General features: G+C 40.1%; 1 protein-coding gene across 2 annotated transcripts in view; it reads left to right on the forward strand.

The window, feature by feature from the left end:
* CCDC68 (coiled-coil domain containing 68) overlaps positions 1-18,518 on the forward strand; it is a 68,867-nt gene extending 50,349 nt beyond the window's left edge. The window contains exons 8-11 of one of the 2 annotated variants that reach the window (XM_058170722.1): positions 2,824-2,929; positions 5,897-5,980; positions 8,607-8,683; positions 15,269-18,518. In XM_058170722.1, coding sequence (XP_058026705.1) covers positions 2,824-2,929; positions 5,897-5,980; positions 8,607-8,683; positions 15,269-15,317 — 316 coding nt within the window. In that variant the 3' untranslated portion in view covers positions 15,318-18,518. The remainder of the gene's footprint in view (positions 1-2,823; positions 2,930-5,896; positions 5,981-8,606; positions 8,684-15,268) is intronic. The other variant, XM_058170723.1, reaches the window with a different exon arrangement.
* Positions 18,519-18,809: the final 291 nt, after the last annotated feature.

The following is an 18,809-nucleotide window of genomic DNA, read 5'->3' on the forward strand; positions in this document are numbered from 1 at the left end:
TCAAATATACCCCTTTCCTATGCCAAAAACTCTGGAAAATCTGCACCTGATAGATGGTGGGAACAGATCTACAGCTCTTCTCCATCTTGATTTCAAATGCCTCCCATCACAACTGAGGCCATAGACTGTGTAGTCTGTACACAATTGCCTCATTTACAAAACAGCATGTTGTGTCTTGTCCGCTCTCACCGCAGCCGGGGTCTGCTTATCTGCTCCCGAACACGGAGGAATGTATGCCTCCCGGCCCCAGTTCTGGCTCCATGCCCAGACAAGCTGCAGAGGAGGGGGCACCTCCCGGTCCCAGCCCTGGCTCCATGCCCAAGCAGGCTGCAGAGGAGGGAGCATCCTGCCCCAGCCCTGGCTCCATGCCCAGGCAAACGGAGCAGCTAGACCCCTCCCCCTCCTCCACAGCATGTGAGCCTGAGGAAAGTTTACTTCCAACAGCTGATTGGAGTGACCCTCGCATCAGAAGATTGGATAGGCGGAGGCAACAGAAGGAAGGGAGGGGCAGACCTTAATGAGTGCTGAGTCATGGAGCCACACCCCATGGCCTATATAAAGGATCTGCTTTCTGGCAGTCTCTGAGTCAGGCAAAATCGAACTTATCTTGCTGAAGTCACTTACTGGTCTCCTGCCTGCTCTGAGGACTTTGCTAGGACTTTGGGCAGAGCTGCAGAGGCAAGCCTGATTCGGATTTCCCTGACCCGGCCGTCAGCAGAGGAGTGGGACACGACACAGCAGATGTTTTTGCAGTAGGTGGATCCCGTATCATATACTGTTCTGCATACATACCAGATATGTAGCGGTAGACTCATCCTGGCGTCTATGCTTGGTGACTGGATACAGTTTACAAAACCCATATTGTATCACATTTTATACCAAAATTCAGCCGCAAATTATCAATAAAAAAAGAGTTGATTTGCAAAGTGAGGCTATCAAGGGTACATTGTACTAGATGATAAAGTAAGGTTCAGGATTTTGGAGAACAAAAGAAGCACAAAAGAGACTTCACATAATACCCTGTTTCCCTGAAAATAAGCCCTGTCCTGAAAATAAGCCCTTGAATGGTTTTATGTGTGTGCCTAATAAAAGCCCTACCTCCCAAATAAGCTCTACTTAAGAGCCTGTGTGGCTTGCCAGCAGCTCATTCTATCTGGTTGCATGCAGTGCTGCGGCCATGAGGCAAGGTGGGGTGGTGGTGGAGCTGCTCCACATGCCCTGCACTGACTTACCTAAAGGCCCCCGCATCTACACCCCGACACCTGCCTCAGAGAGCCAGCACTAGCAGCCATGTGCAGCAGAAGCCCACATGAATGTTGGCCTACTTCTTCTGCTTGCTCATGACCGCCATGGAGCCAGGAGGCCAAGTGGTGTGTTGGTGCCGTGGCCATGAGGCGAGGCAAGTGTCGGGGCATGGATGGCCCAGCTGCAGGGGCCCTGAGGTAAGCCAGTGCATGGCTTCCTTCCCAGCTGCAAGCAAGCAGAAGAAATGGGCTTCTTGTACATTTAAGGATTAAAAAAATAAAACATCCCTGAAAATAAGTCCTAGTGCTTATTTTGGGGCCGAAAAGAAAATAAGACCCGGTCTTATTTTCAGGGAAACGCAGTTAGTTGCACATAATGCAATCACATTAACCGATTACAAATTTAGAACTTAAATGGAGCAGCAGAGGTGAAGCTATGCTTATCTAGAGAAGACTGGTGTGACTCAGGGGAGATGAAGGAAGAGGAAACTAATCTGGCTGGCTGATAGCCGGGCCTCCTGCCAGAAAATGACTTGGAAAGTGAGGGGGAAGGGCCGTCAGGACTTACCTCGGGAGCACCGACTTCCCTGGCTCAGCTCCAGGAGTCAGAGGCAGGCCAGGTGGAAAAGATAACGAGGCCTCTGTCCCCTGACTCTTCCCCCCTAGGCCACGCCTCCAGACCCAGCTGATGGCAATCAGGCCTGGCTGGACCCTAGGTTTCGTAGGCAGGAGAGGCGGGAACAACAGAAGCAGGGGTGGGGCAGGCCTAGGAAGTGCTGAGTCATGGAGCCACACCCCACAGGATATAAAGGCAGCAAGAGCTGCTATGCCTCTTCGTAGCAGGCAAATTAACTGCTTAACTAAGAGCTGAAGTATTGTTTGTTCCTGGGTGACTCATCGGCGTCGAAGGAGATAACAGAGTCACTTGGCAGGCGCTCGCTCTTTTGCTACCAGAGCTGATAGTGCCGGCTAAGTAAACCATCGCTCGGACGGAGGCGAGGGGGGGCAGAACACAATGCTTCTTTGATTCTTAAGTCTGTAGAGAAGATCTCCAGAAGAATGTATAGTTCTGGTATGGTCTTCATGGTCTGTGAGTCCTTTTTGTTATCAGATCATCCAAATTTGGTTTCTTGATTTTGTCATTGCTAAGTAGCATTTCAATCTTCTAGGGCAGTGATGACGAACCAGGCGACATGGCTCCACATGCCACTTTAGACACATGTGCCATAGGTTCTCCATCACGGTTCTAGGGACACGTTCATAAAATTGGGGGAAAAAAAGGTTAACAAAACCCGAAAACCTAAATTCCATTGGAACAAGAGATATTTTTATCAGTTCCTACTAACACGAACATTTCATCATTTGCCCATTTGGTCAATGAGAAAGTGTCCATCTTCCATAAAGTTCATACAAACTTTCTCAATGGCTTTATCCCAAATAGTCTTCATTTTCCTTCCTTTAATGCAGGAATTCTGGGAGTTGAAGTCCACAAGTCTTAAAGTTGCCAAGTTTGGACACTCCTGCTCTAATGCTTTTCCAGGGCATGCATTAGCTGATTTCTCTTTCTCATTTGTTCCAGCTGTGTAAAAGTTCAGTCAGAGATGTGTGTTCTTCAGGAGCAAATTACTCACCTGGACAGTGTGATCCATACTCAGCACCAACATTTGCACAATCTGATTCACCAGGTTTGAATCATCTATTTCAGTATCCTAGGAGCAAGCCATTCTCTGATTTCAGATCACCGTGTAGTGAAATCATCTTCATGAATGTGTGAGAAGGAAGGACTGAGAAATAAGGGGGACTGGCAGATTTACAAAAGACTTCCCCCCCCCCTCAGAATATGGGAACGGAAAAGGGAGGCGTTGTAACCATTATACCAGTGGTAGTCAACCTGGTCCCTACCGCCCACTAGTGGGCATTCCAGCTTTCATGGTGGGCGGTGGGGTTTTTGTCCGATACTGAAACACTTTCCTTTTTTTAAATTTAATTGACTTTTAAAAAAAATTTCATAGATTATTTAAAAACATTTTGATTAGGTTTTCATAAAATTCCCTGTGACAATTTAAAATATCTGAAAATATACTATTTGTATCACCCGCGCATAAGTTTAGTTCACGTTATGTAAGTGAAAGTAAATGGCGCTATAGTGCGACCGCAAACCAAAGAGCCTCATCCCAGAATAGCTCACGCATCTCCCCCCACACCACCCAGCTGTAACAGGCAAGCAGAGCTGGTAGCTGGCACCCCTCCCAAACCCAATCCACGATGCACAAGAGGCATGTGCAGACGACGATACACGGCGCATTACTGTGGAACCAGTGGGCAGTTAGAAAATTTTACTACTAACAGAGATACAAAAGTGGGAGGTGGGTATAAAAGGTTGACTACCCCTGCATTATATAGTTCTTTTCATGGGATAATTTTCTGTTAATACTTCCATTTATTTGGACATTAATCAACTAAAACACTTCAATCAGACTTTTGTTATTACTTTTGATCTGAACGTGAGCAAATCTATTCATGTTTTGCAGTCTTATGCCTTTATATTTAAAAATATAATGCTATACATACATACATACATACATACATACACACGTTACATTACATTACATTACAATATAGAATTAATGTAATCTATTTTTTAAATAGATCCTGCTGTTGTGTTCTGTAATATTGTATAACTATCTCATTAATTAACAGAGTCATTAACTGCATATCTGACTCAAATACTTGAGATGCAGCTATTTGGGAGAAACAGTTATCCAATTAATCATTGAACAAAATACAGAAAAATATAAAAACAGAAAAAAGAGCATTTTTGAAGATAAAAATCATGAAAGCTCAAGAAGCAAAGAGAAAAGTTAATCTCTAATCATATATAGGCAGTTCACCATGAATATTAAAACTAAAGTTAAAAGTTTTATTCTTTCCTTTTCTATATTTTTATTACACATCTGTGTATTTTTTTTCTCAAAAACACACCCACCCACTCACCTGTACACACTCACCATCCAAAGGAGTAATTAACTAAAAATTGTGTGCAAATATCATAATATATGCCAAATTGAGTGTAGCTGGATTTTTTTTAGAAGGATAATGTCTTGTAGTTGTCAAACTTTTCATTCTCACTTGATTTTGGACCAATTAATCTCTCACACAGGGATTCTTTCTGTGAGGGAAAAAATATATGAAGGGATCTATATAAAACACTTTGAGCTGAGGAGAAAAGGTGGAATATAAACCTAAGTTATCATTTTATTATTTATTTAGTCTTGAAATATAAGATTTAAAACCAATTATATAGCAAATGTCTATTTATTCAGTTTATTTGTTGCCTCAGTAAATTGCAGGCAGCATACAGATATTAATGATAAAAGCAATACTGTAGTAATGTTGAACAAATAATGCAGTGCAAGTAAATATCTAATACATGTATGTTCAAAGTTCAAAGATGACTCAAGAGGAAGCTTACTTCCATATTACTTTAAGGCATTTGAGGCAACCTATTGTGTTTGATTATAGAGGTAGTAGTTTTTCAGCTTTTGTATGACTGGTTAGGGTTTGAAGTTATGATGGACCCAAAAAAGAGACTTACAACCTGGAACTGAACTTCCAATGTCACCTCCTCAGTCATGCGACCGAATTTCAGATTCTCAGCAACTTTGGTCATATTTACAGCATTTGCAACATTCCTCAGTCACATGACAGCACTTCTGGCTTTTGGTAAAATGGTGCCCATAGCGAAGCCATTGGTTTATTTAATGACCACCACAAAAAGTATTGTAAAATCAAATTTGCCACAAGTCTGAGCTGTTTTACTACTGTCACAGCTGTATCAGGAAGGCTCCATAAGGTTGCATGCTGAGGACTGCCTATAATTCTAGATAAATCTGAAAATACCTTTGATTGTAAACAATATGATTCTATAGTAGATCATTCTTCAGACATTGGTAACATTTTTTAAATTTGATTGGTACAAGGGCACAAACTTTCCCCGGCTTCAGAAATCTTCAGGGGGAGAGGGGGATGAGGGTAGAAAATGGATTGATGGTTAATGTACAGGGATGACTGAAGATGTTTAATTAATGTAAGGTCGGAGCTGCCTGGCTACCATTTCAGAATGATGGGAAGGAAGGAAGGAGAAGAGAGAAGGAGGTATGAAAGAGAAGAGGAGGAAGAGGAAAGGAAGGAAGCGGGATAGAAGAGGGAGAAGAAAGGAGTAGGGAGGAAGGAGGAGAGGATGTAGATAAGAGAAGGGGAGGATGGTCGTGGAAAGTAGAAGAAGGTAGAGAAGGGAAGAGAGTTAAAGGAAGGGGGGGTGACCGGGCAGGTCCGATTAATTGTATATGACTGTACACTAAATATGTTATTGGATATGAATGTTAAAATAAAACTTTTTAAGAAAAAAAAAGAAATCTTCAGATGTGTTAACTTAAGAAGAGGCTCTTCTTAAATCACAATGAGAACAAAATATAAAGAAATGTAGCAGGATAAAAGGCATAGAAATATTTTTTTTTATCATGCTGGCAGTGTGAAATGTTACTCTGGACTGCCTTCTGCTGTGAAATAGTCTCACAGATTTTGAAGGCATTAACTTCAAAATTGCATCTAGCAAATTTTGTTACTAAATAGTTTCTCCACATTTTTTTTAGATCGAGGGGCTGAATAACGAACTGAAATATCAGGATGAAAGAATAGAAAACTTAAAAGACCAGATAGCAATGCTTCAATTAAAGGTAAATATTATTATTACTATTATGGTTCTGCAAACTGTCAGCCAGATCTTTAGACTGGATTTGGTATTTTTTTCCACCTATCAAGTCCTTCCCGGGACCTGGGATAGGCAAATGTTGTATGATGGTGTTAAAGGTATTGTTGTTGTAGGATGCAAGCTGTTCCAAATTTATTTATTTATTTCGTCAAGCATATACTAGGTAACAGATATAAGTATAAACATAATTATGAATACATGAAATGGATAAATATAAAAGGGAACATTAGGACAGGGATGGTAGGTACACTGGTGCGCTTATGCATGCCCCTTACAGACCTCTTAGGAATGGGGTGAGGACTACTATAGACAGTCTAAGGTAAAAGTTTTGGGGATTTGGGGAAGAAACCACAGAATCAGGTAGTGCATTCCAGGCATTAATGACTCTGTTACTGAAGTCGCATTTTCTGCAATCAAGTTTAGGGCGGTTTACCATAAATTTGTATCTATTGTGTGCTCGTGTATTGTTGTGTTTGAAGCTGAAGTACTCATTGACAGGTAGGACATTGTAGCAGATAATTTTATGTGCTACGCTTAGGTCTGACCGAAGACATCGAAGTTCTAAATTGTCTAATCCCAAAATTTGAAGTCTGGTGGCATAAGGTATTCTGTTGCGAGCAGAGGAGTGGAGGACTCTTCTTGTGAAATATCTCTGGACTCATTAGATTGTATTAATGTCTGATATGCAGTGCGGGTTCCAGACAGATGAGTTGTATTCAAGAATTGGTCTAGCAAATGTTTTGTATGCCCTGGTTTGCAGTTCAATATTACTGGAAAAGAAGCTACGCAAGATTAGGTTAACAACTTTTAATGCTTTTTTGGCAATGTTATTACAGTGAGCTCTGACACTTAGATCAATTGAGATGAGTACTCCAAGGTCCTTAACAGAGTGAGGGACATCTACAAGGTCGTATCCACCTAGCTTGTATTTAGTGTTTTGAAATTTATTTATTTTTTGCCAATATGTAAGACAGAACATTTGTTGGTTGAGATTTGGAATTGCCCAAAAGTGCTTTTCCAAAAGGCAACTGGACTTTTTGGGTTTTTTTCCTTGAAAACATATTTTGCTTCCCATCCAAGAAGCTTCTTCATTTTGTACTGAAGAAGCTTCCTGGACAAGAAGCGAAATATTTTCAAGGAAAAAAAAACCAATAAAGTCCAGTTGCCTTTTTAAAAGCATCTTTGAGACAGCCATGATCTGGATGATTGAGAATCTCCATCAATATTTGTTCCAAATAAAGCTGCCTTTTGCAATTGACTGATGGTGATTTTTGTCAATGCTGATGTTGTTCAAGTGGTTCTCCAGATGTTTTGGAATTGCACCCAGGGCACTATTGCCTTTTTTCCCACAGTCTTTCTACTTCTGTTTGTATTGTTTTTTATTGTTGCTATTTGAAAACTCAGACCTATTCTACCCATTATGTTGAATCATCCTCTCCCTTCCCCCCTCCCCCCAAATCTGGATGGATCAATTTCAGGACAAATCATATTTGATACATTTTCCTAAATATTATGGGAAGCCTTCTGTATTGCTTTAATACAATACAATATAAGAACGTTGCAACATCTAAATCAGATTCAGTCATTTAGTTTGCAGTGTCCTCAGTATTAGGAATTTGCAAGATCAATTTTAGGCATTGCTTTCTCTAACCCAGTGGTTCTCAACCTTTATAGTGCTGCGACCCCTTTAATACATGCTGTGACCCCTTTAATACAGGACAGAGGCATTAAAGCAAAGACTCCTCCCCTATTAAGTTTATCACGCCTGAAGCCAGATTAGGCTAGTGATTGGGAGTGATTGCAGCTGGCTTGAGAGGGAGACATCAGAGCAAAGATTTCTCTCTTTTTTAATTCATCACACCTGAAGCCGAATTCGGCTAGCGATTTGAAGAGCCTGCAGCTGGCTTGTGGAGTCAACCATTGGAGCACGATTCTTCGACTCGCAAGTATACTTCCCATATTTCCGATGGTCTTAGGCGACCCCTGGCAAATCGTCATTCGACCCCCAATGGGGTCGCGACCCACAGGTTGAGAACCGCTGCTCTAACCCAAGGATGCCTGTGTTGTGATGGCATTTATGAGGCATTTCTTCAGGTAGTCCTCAAATTACGACACCAATTGAACACAATATTTCTGTTGCTAAGTGAAACATAAGTGAGTTTTGCTCCAGTTCATGACTTTTCTTGCCACCGTTGTTAAGTGAATCACTGCAGTTGGTAAATTTGTAACACAGTTGTTAAGTGAAACTGGTCCCCCACTTTGCTTCCCGGAAGGTCGCAAAAAGTGATCACATGACCCCTGGACCCTGCAACTGTCATAAATATGAGCCAGTTGCCAAGCATCTGAATTTTGATCCTGTGACCTTCAACGGTTGTAAGTGTGAAAAACGGTCATGAATCACTTTTTTCAGTGATGTTGAAACGTTGAACAGTCACTAAATGAACTGTTGTAAATCGAGGACTACCTCTGTTTAATCCCATCTTTTTAGTTAGTTGTTGGTATCCTATAGAACACGCAGGCAAAAAAGCACCTATCTGTTTGTGTTAATATTTGAGGTTCATAGGATGTATATACTTATATACTCTTTCCAGAACAAGGAACTGAAGTATCAAGTGGAATTCTACAAGACCCAATCAAAACCAAAAATCTCCAAAGCTGTTTGCACAAGGTACGTCCCTTCCTTATTTTTATGGTGTTTTAACAATTACATCTTTAGAAATGCTAAAATTCTTTTGATTTGAAATATTAAACACTAGTAGACATGGGCTTCTTTGTTTTCTCCCAACCCTGCCAAAAATGTCTGGAAATTTTAAAATTTCCTTAAAAAAGGAAAAATAATAGATTCAGGAAACTACAGACCTACCAGCCCGATCTCCATATCAGGGAATATTGTAGAAAGATAATAAAGCAACAAATCACCAAAGGGCCTCTGTGGCTCAGACTGGTAAGACAGTCGGTTATTAACAGCAGCTGCTTGCAATTACTGCAGGTTCAAGTCCCACCAGGCCCAAGGTTGACTCAGCCTTCCATCCTTTATAAGGTAGGTAAAATGAGGACCCAGATTGTTGGGGGCAATAAGTTGACTTTGTATATAATATACAAATGGATGAAGACTATTGCTTGACATAGTGTAAGCCGCCCTGAGTCTTCGGAGAAGGGCGGGATATAAATGCAAATTAAAAAAAAAACACCTAGAAGCAAACAAAGTAATAACCAAAAGCCAATATGAGTTTGTCAAAAACAGATCATGCCAGATAAATCTTATTGCATTCTTGACAAAGTGACAACATTAGTGGACCAGAGGAATGGTGTGGATGTAATCTAGTTGGACTTCAATAAAGCATTTGATAAAGTAGACCATCACCTAGTACTTGACAAGGTAGGAAAATGTGGGTTAGACAGCATCACCACCAGATGGATTCGTAACTGGCTGACCAACCGCACTCAACGTGTAGTCCTCAATGGAACTGCATCCACATGGAGGGAAGTATGCAGTGGAGTACCCCTAGACTCTGTTTTAGGCCCAGTACTTTTCAACATCTTCATCAGTGATTTGGGTGAGGGGATAGATGGGGAACTCATCAAATTTGCAGATGATACCAAGCTGGCAAGGAATAGCCAACACTCCAGAAGATAGGCTTAAACTACAGAAGGATTTTGACAGACTTGAACATTGGCACTATCTAACAAAATGAAGTTCAATGGTGAAAAAAATAAGGTTCTACATTTAGCCAAGAACAAACATGCACAGGTATACTATAGGTGGTACCTGGCCCAATAGTAGTAACTGTGAGAGGGACCTTGGAATTCTAATGGACAATCACTTAAATATGAGCCAGCAGTGTGCTGCAGCTGCCAAAAAAGCTAACATAGTTGTAGGCTGCATTAACAGAGGGATAGAATTGAGATCACATGATTAATACCACTTTATAATGCTTGGTAAGACCATACTTGGGATACTGCACTCAGTTGTGGTCGCCACAATGTTAAAAAGATGCTGATATTCTAGAAAGAGTCCAGAGAAGAGCAACAAAGATAATTAAGGGACTAGAGGCTAAAACATATAAAGAACAGTTGTTGATATTGAGAATGTCTAGTTTAATGAAAAGAAGGACTAGGGTGACCTGATAGTAGTGGTCCAATATTTCAGGGGTTGCCACATAGAAGAGGGAGACAACATATTCTCTAAAGCACCTGAAGGCAGGACAAGAAGCAACGGGTGGAAACTAATCACGGAGAGAAGCAACCTAGAACTAAGGAGAAATTTCCTGACAGTTAAAACAATTAATCAGTGGAACAACTTGCCTCCGGAAGTTGTGAATGTTCCAACACTACTATTAATCGTTTCATAGTTCCCATCACCAATCTCTTTCCACTTATGACTGTATGACTATAACTTGTTGCTGGCAATCCTTATGATTTATATTGATATATTGATCATCAATTGTGTTGTAAATGTTGTACCTTGATGAACGTATATTTTCTTTTATGTACACTGAGAGCATATGCACCAAGACAAATTCCTTGTGTGTCCAATCACACTTGGCCAATAAAATTCTATTCTATTCTATTCTATTCACTGGAAGTTTTTAAGAAGGGATTGGACAACTATTTGCTGAAATGGTATGGGAGGTTGGACTAGAAGACCTCCAAGGACCTCCAACTCTGTTATTCTGTTATTTCTATGTTTTTAAAGGGATGCAATCTAATGAGGACCACCGAAAACTTTTTCCTTTGAAATGCTTCAATTTGGTGGCTACTAAACCACAAACAACTCTCTTTCCATGTGGTCTAGTTCAGGTGTATTGGGACTGCAACTCCCAAATTCCCATATGATTGGGGATTCTGGAGACTGTAATCCCATATGAACGGGTTTAGATTGGGAAAGGATAGAGTCTTAACTAGTAATGTCTTAATTATAATAACTTGTGGAATGTAATTACTATTTTTGTCTGCCATCCTAAACTTAGTTACTGATTTAACTCATTTACACAATACACTGGATTATAAAATAATCAACCTGTTTGAGTTCCCACAGCACATAAAAGCTTGTAAATTCTAACAGGGGTTAAAACTATCCAATCTTAGCAATGTGTAGGAATGAAGCCACTGGATCTGGTTAAGCTTGTTGGGTTTCAGCAGCCAATGTACAAGCTGAACTTCTCGTGCTACATGTTATTTATGAAAAATTGCATGAGCTGGGCTAGACAATGGACAGCACAGTTGTTGACAGGATATATAGCTCAGTATTTTTCCTATGAGATAGCTGGCAAAATTTTTGCTCTATGAATCAACCGAAAGACTAAATTTCTGCACTGTGCACATTCTCCAGAAGGTGGGGCCAAATATATAGTAAGCACGTTATGGTTACAGATACGAGTTTATCCTTCGGAAATCTTTCCAGCACTTGATCACTACTACCATTAAAAAAATTAGTTCACAGAACCAAATTACAGGGAATTGGGATATTTCAAATTCAGTAGACTTTAGCTAATTCAGGCAATCAGTCAAATCTTAGTTTTGCTAACCATATTGAAAAATGCAACTTGTGGTTTGAGTTTTTCAAAACATTGCTTGCTACTTTAATTTCCTGCTTCAAAACAATTTTTAGAAACATTTCTAAAAGTTGAATTCTCTTTTCAACCTGCCATCTTTCAACTGGATATTATCAAAGTCTGTGTGTATGTAGTACATTAACAGCTACCTTTAAACTGAAAAGCATGTACAATTCTTTCTGTAAAATTAATGGATTTGTGGGAAAGTACATAGAAGTCTAAAATTTCTATTTGAAGAACACATTTTTATTTATTTTTTTATTTTTTTATTTATTTTGTCGAGTACGTATTAGGTAACATATATAAGTGTAAGCATGAATTGAATACATAAAATGAATACAATTAAAGGGAATATTAGGACAGGGACGATAGGCACACTGGTGCTCTTATGCAACATTTTTATGCAACATTTTTATGCAACTTCTTTATACAACATTTAATCTCATATAGGAACCATGTTTGGACTATAATTCTGCTTGTGGGTTTACAGCACATCACTTCTTTTCTTATTTTTTTTCTTTTAAAATGTTCAAGAAAAATAATTATTTTTAAAAAGATTGGTTAGATTTACACGTGCTAAACCATAATGCTGGTTTGGTTGGTATTTTGGAGTTATGTTGTGTGAACCCAATCAATTGTTATTTGTTTATTCAGGGAACCATAGTTAAATGTACCATAGTGTATTGTAATGCATGAACCTAGTTATTGAATGAACATGATAGTCATGAAGTTGGCTCTATACAAGACAAGTTAATCTTCAGGTCTACCTTATTGCTGAACTAAAAAAATAACGAAGGTAAAAATATGGAGTAACAGCATGTTAGAAGTTCTAAGTTCTATAGAATTTACTTGCCGTGTAGGCTGGTTCACCTTTCACTTAAAGAAACATTTTTCAAATTACAGTGGTACCTTGGTATTCAACTGCTTTGAAACTCATCAAATTTGGTATTCAATGCACTTTGACACCAAAATTTTGTTCCAGTACTCATTTGTTTGGTATTCAAAGCACAAGGTAGAACTTGTTGGTGTCAGTTGCCTTGTAACTCACTATATTATTCTTTATGGGGGAAAATTGTTTGGTACTCATTGTTTTTGGTACTCATTGCACCTCCCAGAACCAATTAATGATGAGTACCAAGGGGCTACCATATTACAATCTATATTTAGATCAAGAGACAGATATTGTCCCCGTGCTTCCTGGTGAATCTTTATGAAGCAACTAAGCGAAATGCTGTTGACCTGTTGTGTCTTGCCCGCCCTCAGAGCAGCCGGGGCCTTCTTACCTGCTCCCGAACACTGAGGAATGTATGCCTCCCGGCCCAAGTCCTGGCTCCATGCCCAGACAAACTGCAGAAGAAGGAGCATCTCCCTGCCCCAGCCCTGACTCCATGCCCAGGCAAACAGAGCAGCTAGACCCCTCCCCCTCCTCCACAGCAGGTGAGCCTGAGGAGGGTTTACTCCCAACAACAGCTGATTGGAGTGACCCTCGCATCAGAAGATTGGAGAGGCGGAGGCAACAGAAGGAAGGGAGGGGCAGGCCTTAATGAGTGCTGAGTCATGGAGCCACACCCCATGGCCTATATAAAGGATCTACTTTCTGGCAGTCTCTGAGTCAGGCAAAAGTCGAACTTATCTTGCTGAAGTCACTTACTGGTCTCCTGCCTGCTCTGAGGACTTTGCTAGGACTTTGGGCAGAGCTGCAGAGGCAAGCCTGATTCGGATTTCCCTGACCCAGCCGTCAGCGGAGGAGTGGGACACGACATGACCATTTGTCAACTGAACCTGACAGTAACTGATATTAACACAGTTCTTAGGATCTCTGAAATAACTCCTTCTTCCAGATTCTTCGAATAATGTCAATACAGGATTTTATTTTAATTTTTATTTATTTTTTTCAAGCATGTATTAGATAACAGATATAAGTATAAACGTAACTATGAATACACGAAATGGATATGAATAAAAGGGAACATTAGGACAGGGATGGTAGGCATGCTGGAATGGGGTGAGGTCGACAGTAGACAGTGATAAGGCAGTGGTTCTCAACATGGGGCCCACGCTCCAATGGGGGACAATTTGATTTTTAATAGGGCCAATTGGAACTTGTTTTATTTATTTATTTATTTATTTAATCAAATTTTTATACTGCCCTATCTCCCGAAGGACTCAGGGCGGTTTACAGCCCGATAAAATACAAATATCATACAAAGTAAAAACATTAATTAAAAAACTTATTTAAATAGGCCAAAATTTAAAATTACAATTAAAATGTTAAAACCCCATTACCTAAAAATTAATAACAAACCCCAGTTAAAATTAGGTAAAACTTTTAATCCAGTCCCGCTTGAATAAATAAATGTGTTTTCAGCTCACGGCGAAAAGTCCGAAGATCAGGCACTTGGCGTAAACCAGGGGGAAGTTTGTTCCAAAGCGTAGGAGTTCCAACAGAGAAGGCCCTACCCCTGGGGGCCGCCAGCCGACATTGTTTGGCGGACGGCACCCTGAGAAGACCCTCTCTGTGTGAGCGTACGGGTCGGTGGGAGGCATGAGGTAACAGCAGGCGGTCCCGTAAGTACCCGGGCCCTAAGCCATGGAGCGCTTTAAAGGTGATAACCAAAATCTTAAAGCGCACCTGAAAGACCACAGGAAGCCAGTGCAGACTGCGTAGTAGTGGTGTTACATGAGAGCAACGAGTGGCTCGAGTGGTTTAAACTAAGTTAATGGCCTTTTAGGCTTCCTCCATGTGAGGAGGAGTCACTTTTTGAATAGTAAGAATTATATGTCACGGGGGGGGGGGCATCAGGATTTTAGAGATGCATAGGTGGGGCATAGCCAAAAAAAGGTTGGGAACCACTGGTATAAGGTTAAAGTTTTGGGGGTTTGGGGAAGAAATTACAGTCTCAGGCATTGACCACTCTGTTGCCGAAGTCGTATTTTCTGCAATCAAGTTTGGTGCCGTTTACCATAAGTTGGTATGTATTATTTGCTCGTGTATTGTTGTGACTGAAGCTGAAGTAAAAGACTACTTTTACTACTACTTTTACTACTTTCCTGTAAAAGACTACTTCAGCTTCAATCGCAATATTACAAGAGCAAAAAATAGATTCAAGCTAATTGTCAACCGCTTCAAACTTGATTGCAGAAAATATGACTTCTGTAACAGAGTTGTTAATGCTTGGAACTCATTACCTGACTCCATCATCTCTACTCAAAATCCCAAAATCTTCAACCAAAAACTATCTACTATTGACTTCACCCCATTCCTAAGAGGACTATAAGGGGCGTGCATAAGAGCACAATAGTGCCTACCATTCCTGTCCTATTGTTCCCTTCATTATATCAAATTAATATAGTTGATGCATATTTTTTTTTACTTATATATATATATATATATATTTTCTTCAAGATATGTTGTTTTATTTATGACAATGTTTGTGTATACTGTTGTGACAAAAAGAAATTAAAAAAAGTATATACTGACAGGTAGGGCATTGTAGCAGATAATTTTATGTACTTATGTACTTAGGTCGGACTGAAGACAGCGAAGTTCTAAGTTGTCTTAAGCCCAAAATTTCAAGTCTGGTGGCATAAGGTATTCGGTTGCGAGCAGAGAAGTGGAGAATTCTTCTCGTGAAATATCAATCAAATTTTTCAAAATGATATCTTCTTCAATTAAAACTTTCTCCATCTTGTTCCAGGATTGATGAGGACTTGCCGTACCTTGTAATATCCAGACTACGCAAGTGACCTATTCCCATGAGGTCTGAACCTTCCTCAGATCCATTACAAGGATAGTTATTTCTTTCCAGAAGCATTTCCATTGGATTTACCTGCACAGTGAACTTCAGCGTCACCTTACAAATTTCATCTTTTGAATTAATGAATAGAATCTCAAGATCATCTTCTAAGGAAAGAAGTAAATTCAGATGTGACAGAAGGCATCCAGGAGGCTGGGACATATGGAGGGAGAGAGTCCATTTTTAGTCATCTATGGGCCCATTATTAGAAGCATTGTGGTTGTTCTTACCGGTGATGGAAATACATTGGCTTCAGAACTCATTAATCCATAAGGACCAATTACTTCCTGCAAGTTCCATAACGTGCATCTGAATCTACACTGAAGAATATTACGGTGGACTAAGGCAGCTGGATCAAATATATGATGTGGAGCTCAGATATGTCGTTCAGCTGATCCGCAACTGACTAATACTAGTTTTGTGAGAATTCTCTCTTCTTGGTTTTGGATACCAGGTGAGAGAGAGAAAGATGATAAATGAGCACTTGTGTGGCGACTGCATCAATCTAATAGAAAAAAAAATCTCTCATCACACCAAATTGTAGCTCTTAGTATTATATTTTATGGAGAACTAGCTGATAACCCAACGTTACCCGGGTATTTATTTATCCCAATCCTGTATTAGACAGGAAGAGCAACTTCACCCTGCACCCTGATTTCGGCAAGAATTAAATTAATTAAAAAAGTTTTCCCTGTTCAACAAGAAGCATCAAGTAAAATGATACAACCTTGTTGTTTTGCTAGCTGATCCATGATCATTTGGTATGCTTTTTCTGAACTTGATTTAGAAGTGGCTTTTTGTCCGCGATATATGCACTAAGCTGTTCAGTGTTATAGTTCTTTTCTCGTAGGTAATCTGCGTGAAGTACGTCGTATTAGTCTCGTAGTGGTGTAGGCAGGCTGAGTTGCAGTAATGTTGTATTGATCATGGCCATACATATGTCCTCAAGAATAATCAAACCTTGTTGAAAATGTCCAGACTAAACGTAATTTCTAATGTTGGATTTTCCCCCTTACCAGAGGGAGCCCCCTTGTGGAGCCATTACCATAGCAACTCCACTGTGCTGCACAGTAGAAGTTATTTTAAGGCAGTACAGTAGAAGCCATTTTAAGGCACAACAGGCTGTATCTTAACAGAACACACACGCCAAGGGGTGTTAGGGGTGTCTTACCCCCACAGTATTTTTTTCTAGAGAGTAAGTCAACTGTGTACCAAGTTTGGTTGAAAAGGTATTCCAGAGTTATGCTGGAACATACACACACAGAGAGTGGGGGGGGGGAGAGAGAGACATTTATATATAATGAGTAAAGTGAAGCTTAGAAAACATTGAATGGAGATATCTGTTTACAGCATTCCCACCTACCCCACCCCCTCAGTGTTTTTGAATCTTTTCTTTTATGTACACTGAGAGCATATGCACCAAGACAAATTCCTTGTGTGTCCAATCACACTTGGCCAATAAAATTCTATTCTATTCTATTCTATTCTAATTATAACATAGTTGTGTAAAATGATAATTTTACAAATGATGTTTCTGAAGGAAGTAAAACACTTCTGGGAAGTGCATCTAAGCACAGACAAGCCAGTCCTGAAGCCATCCCTATGTCATGATTTAGAATCGGTAAAATGTAAGTGTTCTGCATAGAGCTCTTCTAAGGGAGGTTCATCAAAGCAGTATGCCTGAGGCAAGAAAGCAGGAATATATATTTCAGTTATAAAACAGATTGTACATTTGTCTGGGCCCTGTTCTGTGACAGCGCAAGAGCAAGTTTGCCCATAATTAAATGAATACATTATTTATTTATCTATAATGATTATACCATCCTTAAGATTGTATTTCAAGAGCGGCTTGCCAAGACTGTCAAAGCATAATGAGGAAATGGACAATCTAAAAGCCATGAAATCAAGAGAGTGGTTATCAGGATAAGAAGAGCATTTAAACATCTCAAGGACGGTCTCTCTAGTGACCAGTGTGATAATGAAAGGCAAGGTTGGTTGTTCCTTGGCCTGCAGCGAGATTTATGCTTCAGTCTGGCTGGATCGTGTTTGCACTGTAGCAAAATAAATAACTGGTACAATGTTCAATCAATTATTTAAACCACAAGATCATAAGGTAAGCTGGCGTACGTTGCGGATAAAACTATGAATTTAGCTGAAGGCAACCTTGTCAGCATTATGAGTGTAACCATGATTCGATTACCATGGTTTCATGATAATCAGGAATGCAATGAACTACTTTCTTCTCTGCTTCAGCCCAACCATCCCTCTTCACTTGCTCAAAAACATGTTTTCCAAGTCAGGCTCACCACAGAACACTCACTACTCCCTTCAGGGTGCAGCTATATTAGTCTTTCTGCCTTAAATGTGTGCCTATTTGGGGTTCATTTTCCCCTTTTTCCTGCTCCCTGCACTTGAGCAATCAGAAAATATAATAAATGCCCACTGCTTATGCAAATGGAGCCCCGATGCGTCTACCACTCACACAAAACCATCCCCTGCCCCTACTGTCGGGCCGCTAAGCCAGAATTTTCCAGTGTTTCATTATATAACAAAAAAGCAAGATAAAAATGTCCAAATAAACAAATTAAGCGCGAAATAAAACCCAGATCCAACAGAGGTTGGGTACACAGGCAGTCCTCAACTTACAACAATTCATTTAGTGACCGTTCAAAGTTACAACGGCACTGAAAAAAGTGACTTACGACCATTTTTCCACCATTAGAATAGAATAGAATAGAATAGAATAGAATAGAATAGAATAGAATAGAATATTTATTATGACCATTCCCACCATGGTCACGTGATTTACAACTGGATGTTGGCAACTGGTTCATATTTATGACGGGTGCAGTGTCCCAAAGTCATGCGATCCCTTTTTGCAAACTTCTGACAAGCAAAGTCAATGGGGAAGCCAGATTCACTCAACAACCGCGCTACTAACTTAACAACTGCAGTGGTTCATTTTAACAGATGTGGCAAGAAAAGTCGTGAAATGGAGCAAAAGTCAACAAATTTCTCACTTAGCGACATAAATTTTCAGCTCAGTTGTGGTTGTAAGTCGAGGACTCCCCATAAACTCTCTCAAATGACCCTCAATCTTTGGTCCATAGTGGCTAGTAATTCAAAGAATTGTATTCTTCATACTGGAAGGCACGAGGCTGGTGTTTTGTTTTGTTTTGAATAAAAATAATAATACTGGAACTATGATGAAGAATCTATTACAACCTGATCCTTTTTCTGTCTAGCTGAGTTCCTACACTGAAGCCATGGTTTCTTAAGCCATTTTTGAAAACATCACAGCTGAGTTTCTACCCGGCTGAAACTACAGCATGTGAATTTGCCTGTGCAAAGCCAGAATCAAGTAAGACACATTGTGTGTGTGTCGTCTGCACACTTTCACCTTTCTCGGACACCTTAGATCCGTGATGGCGAACCTAATGGC

This window comes from Ahaetulla prasina, chromosome 2 (genome assembly GCF_028640845.1).
Source record: "Ahaetulla prasina isolate Xishuangbanna chromosome 2, ASM2864084v1, whole genome shotgun sequence".
Taxonomy (NCBI): domain Eukaryota; kingdom Metazoa; phylum Chordata; class Lepidosauria; order Squamata; family Colubridae; genus Ahaetulla; species Ahaetulla prasina.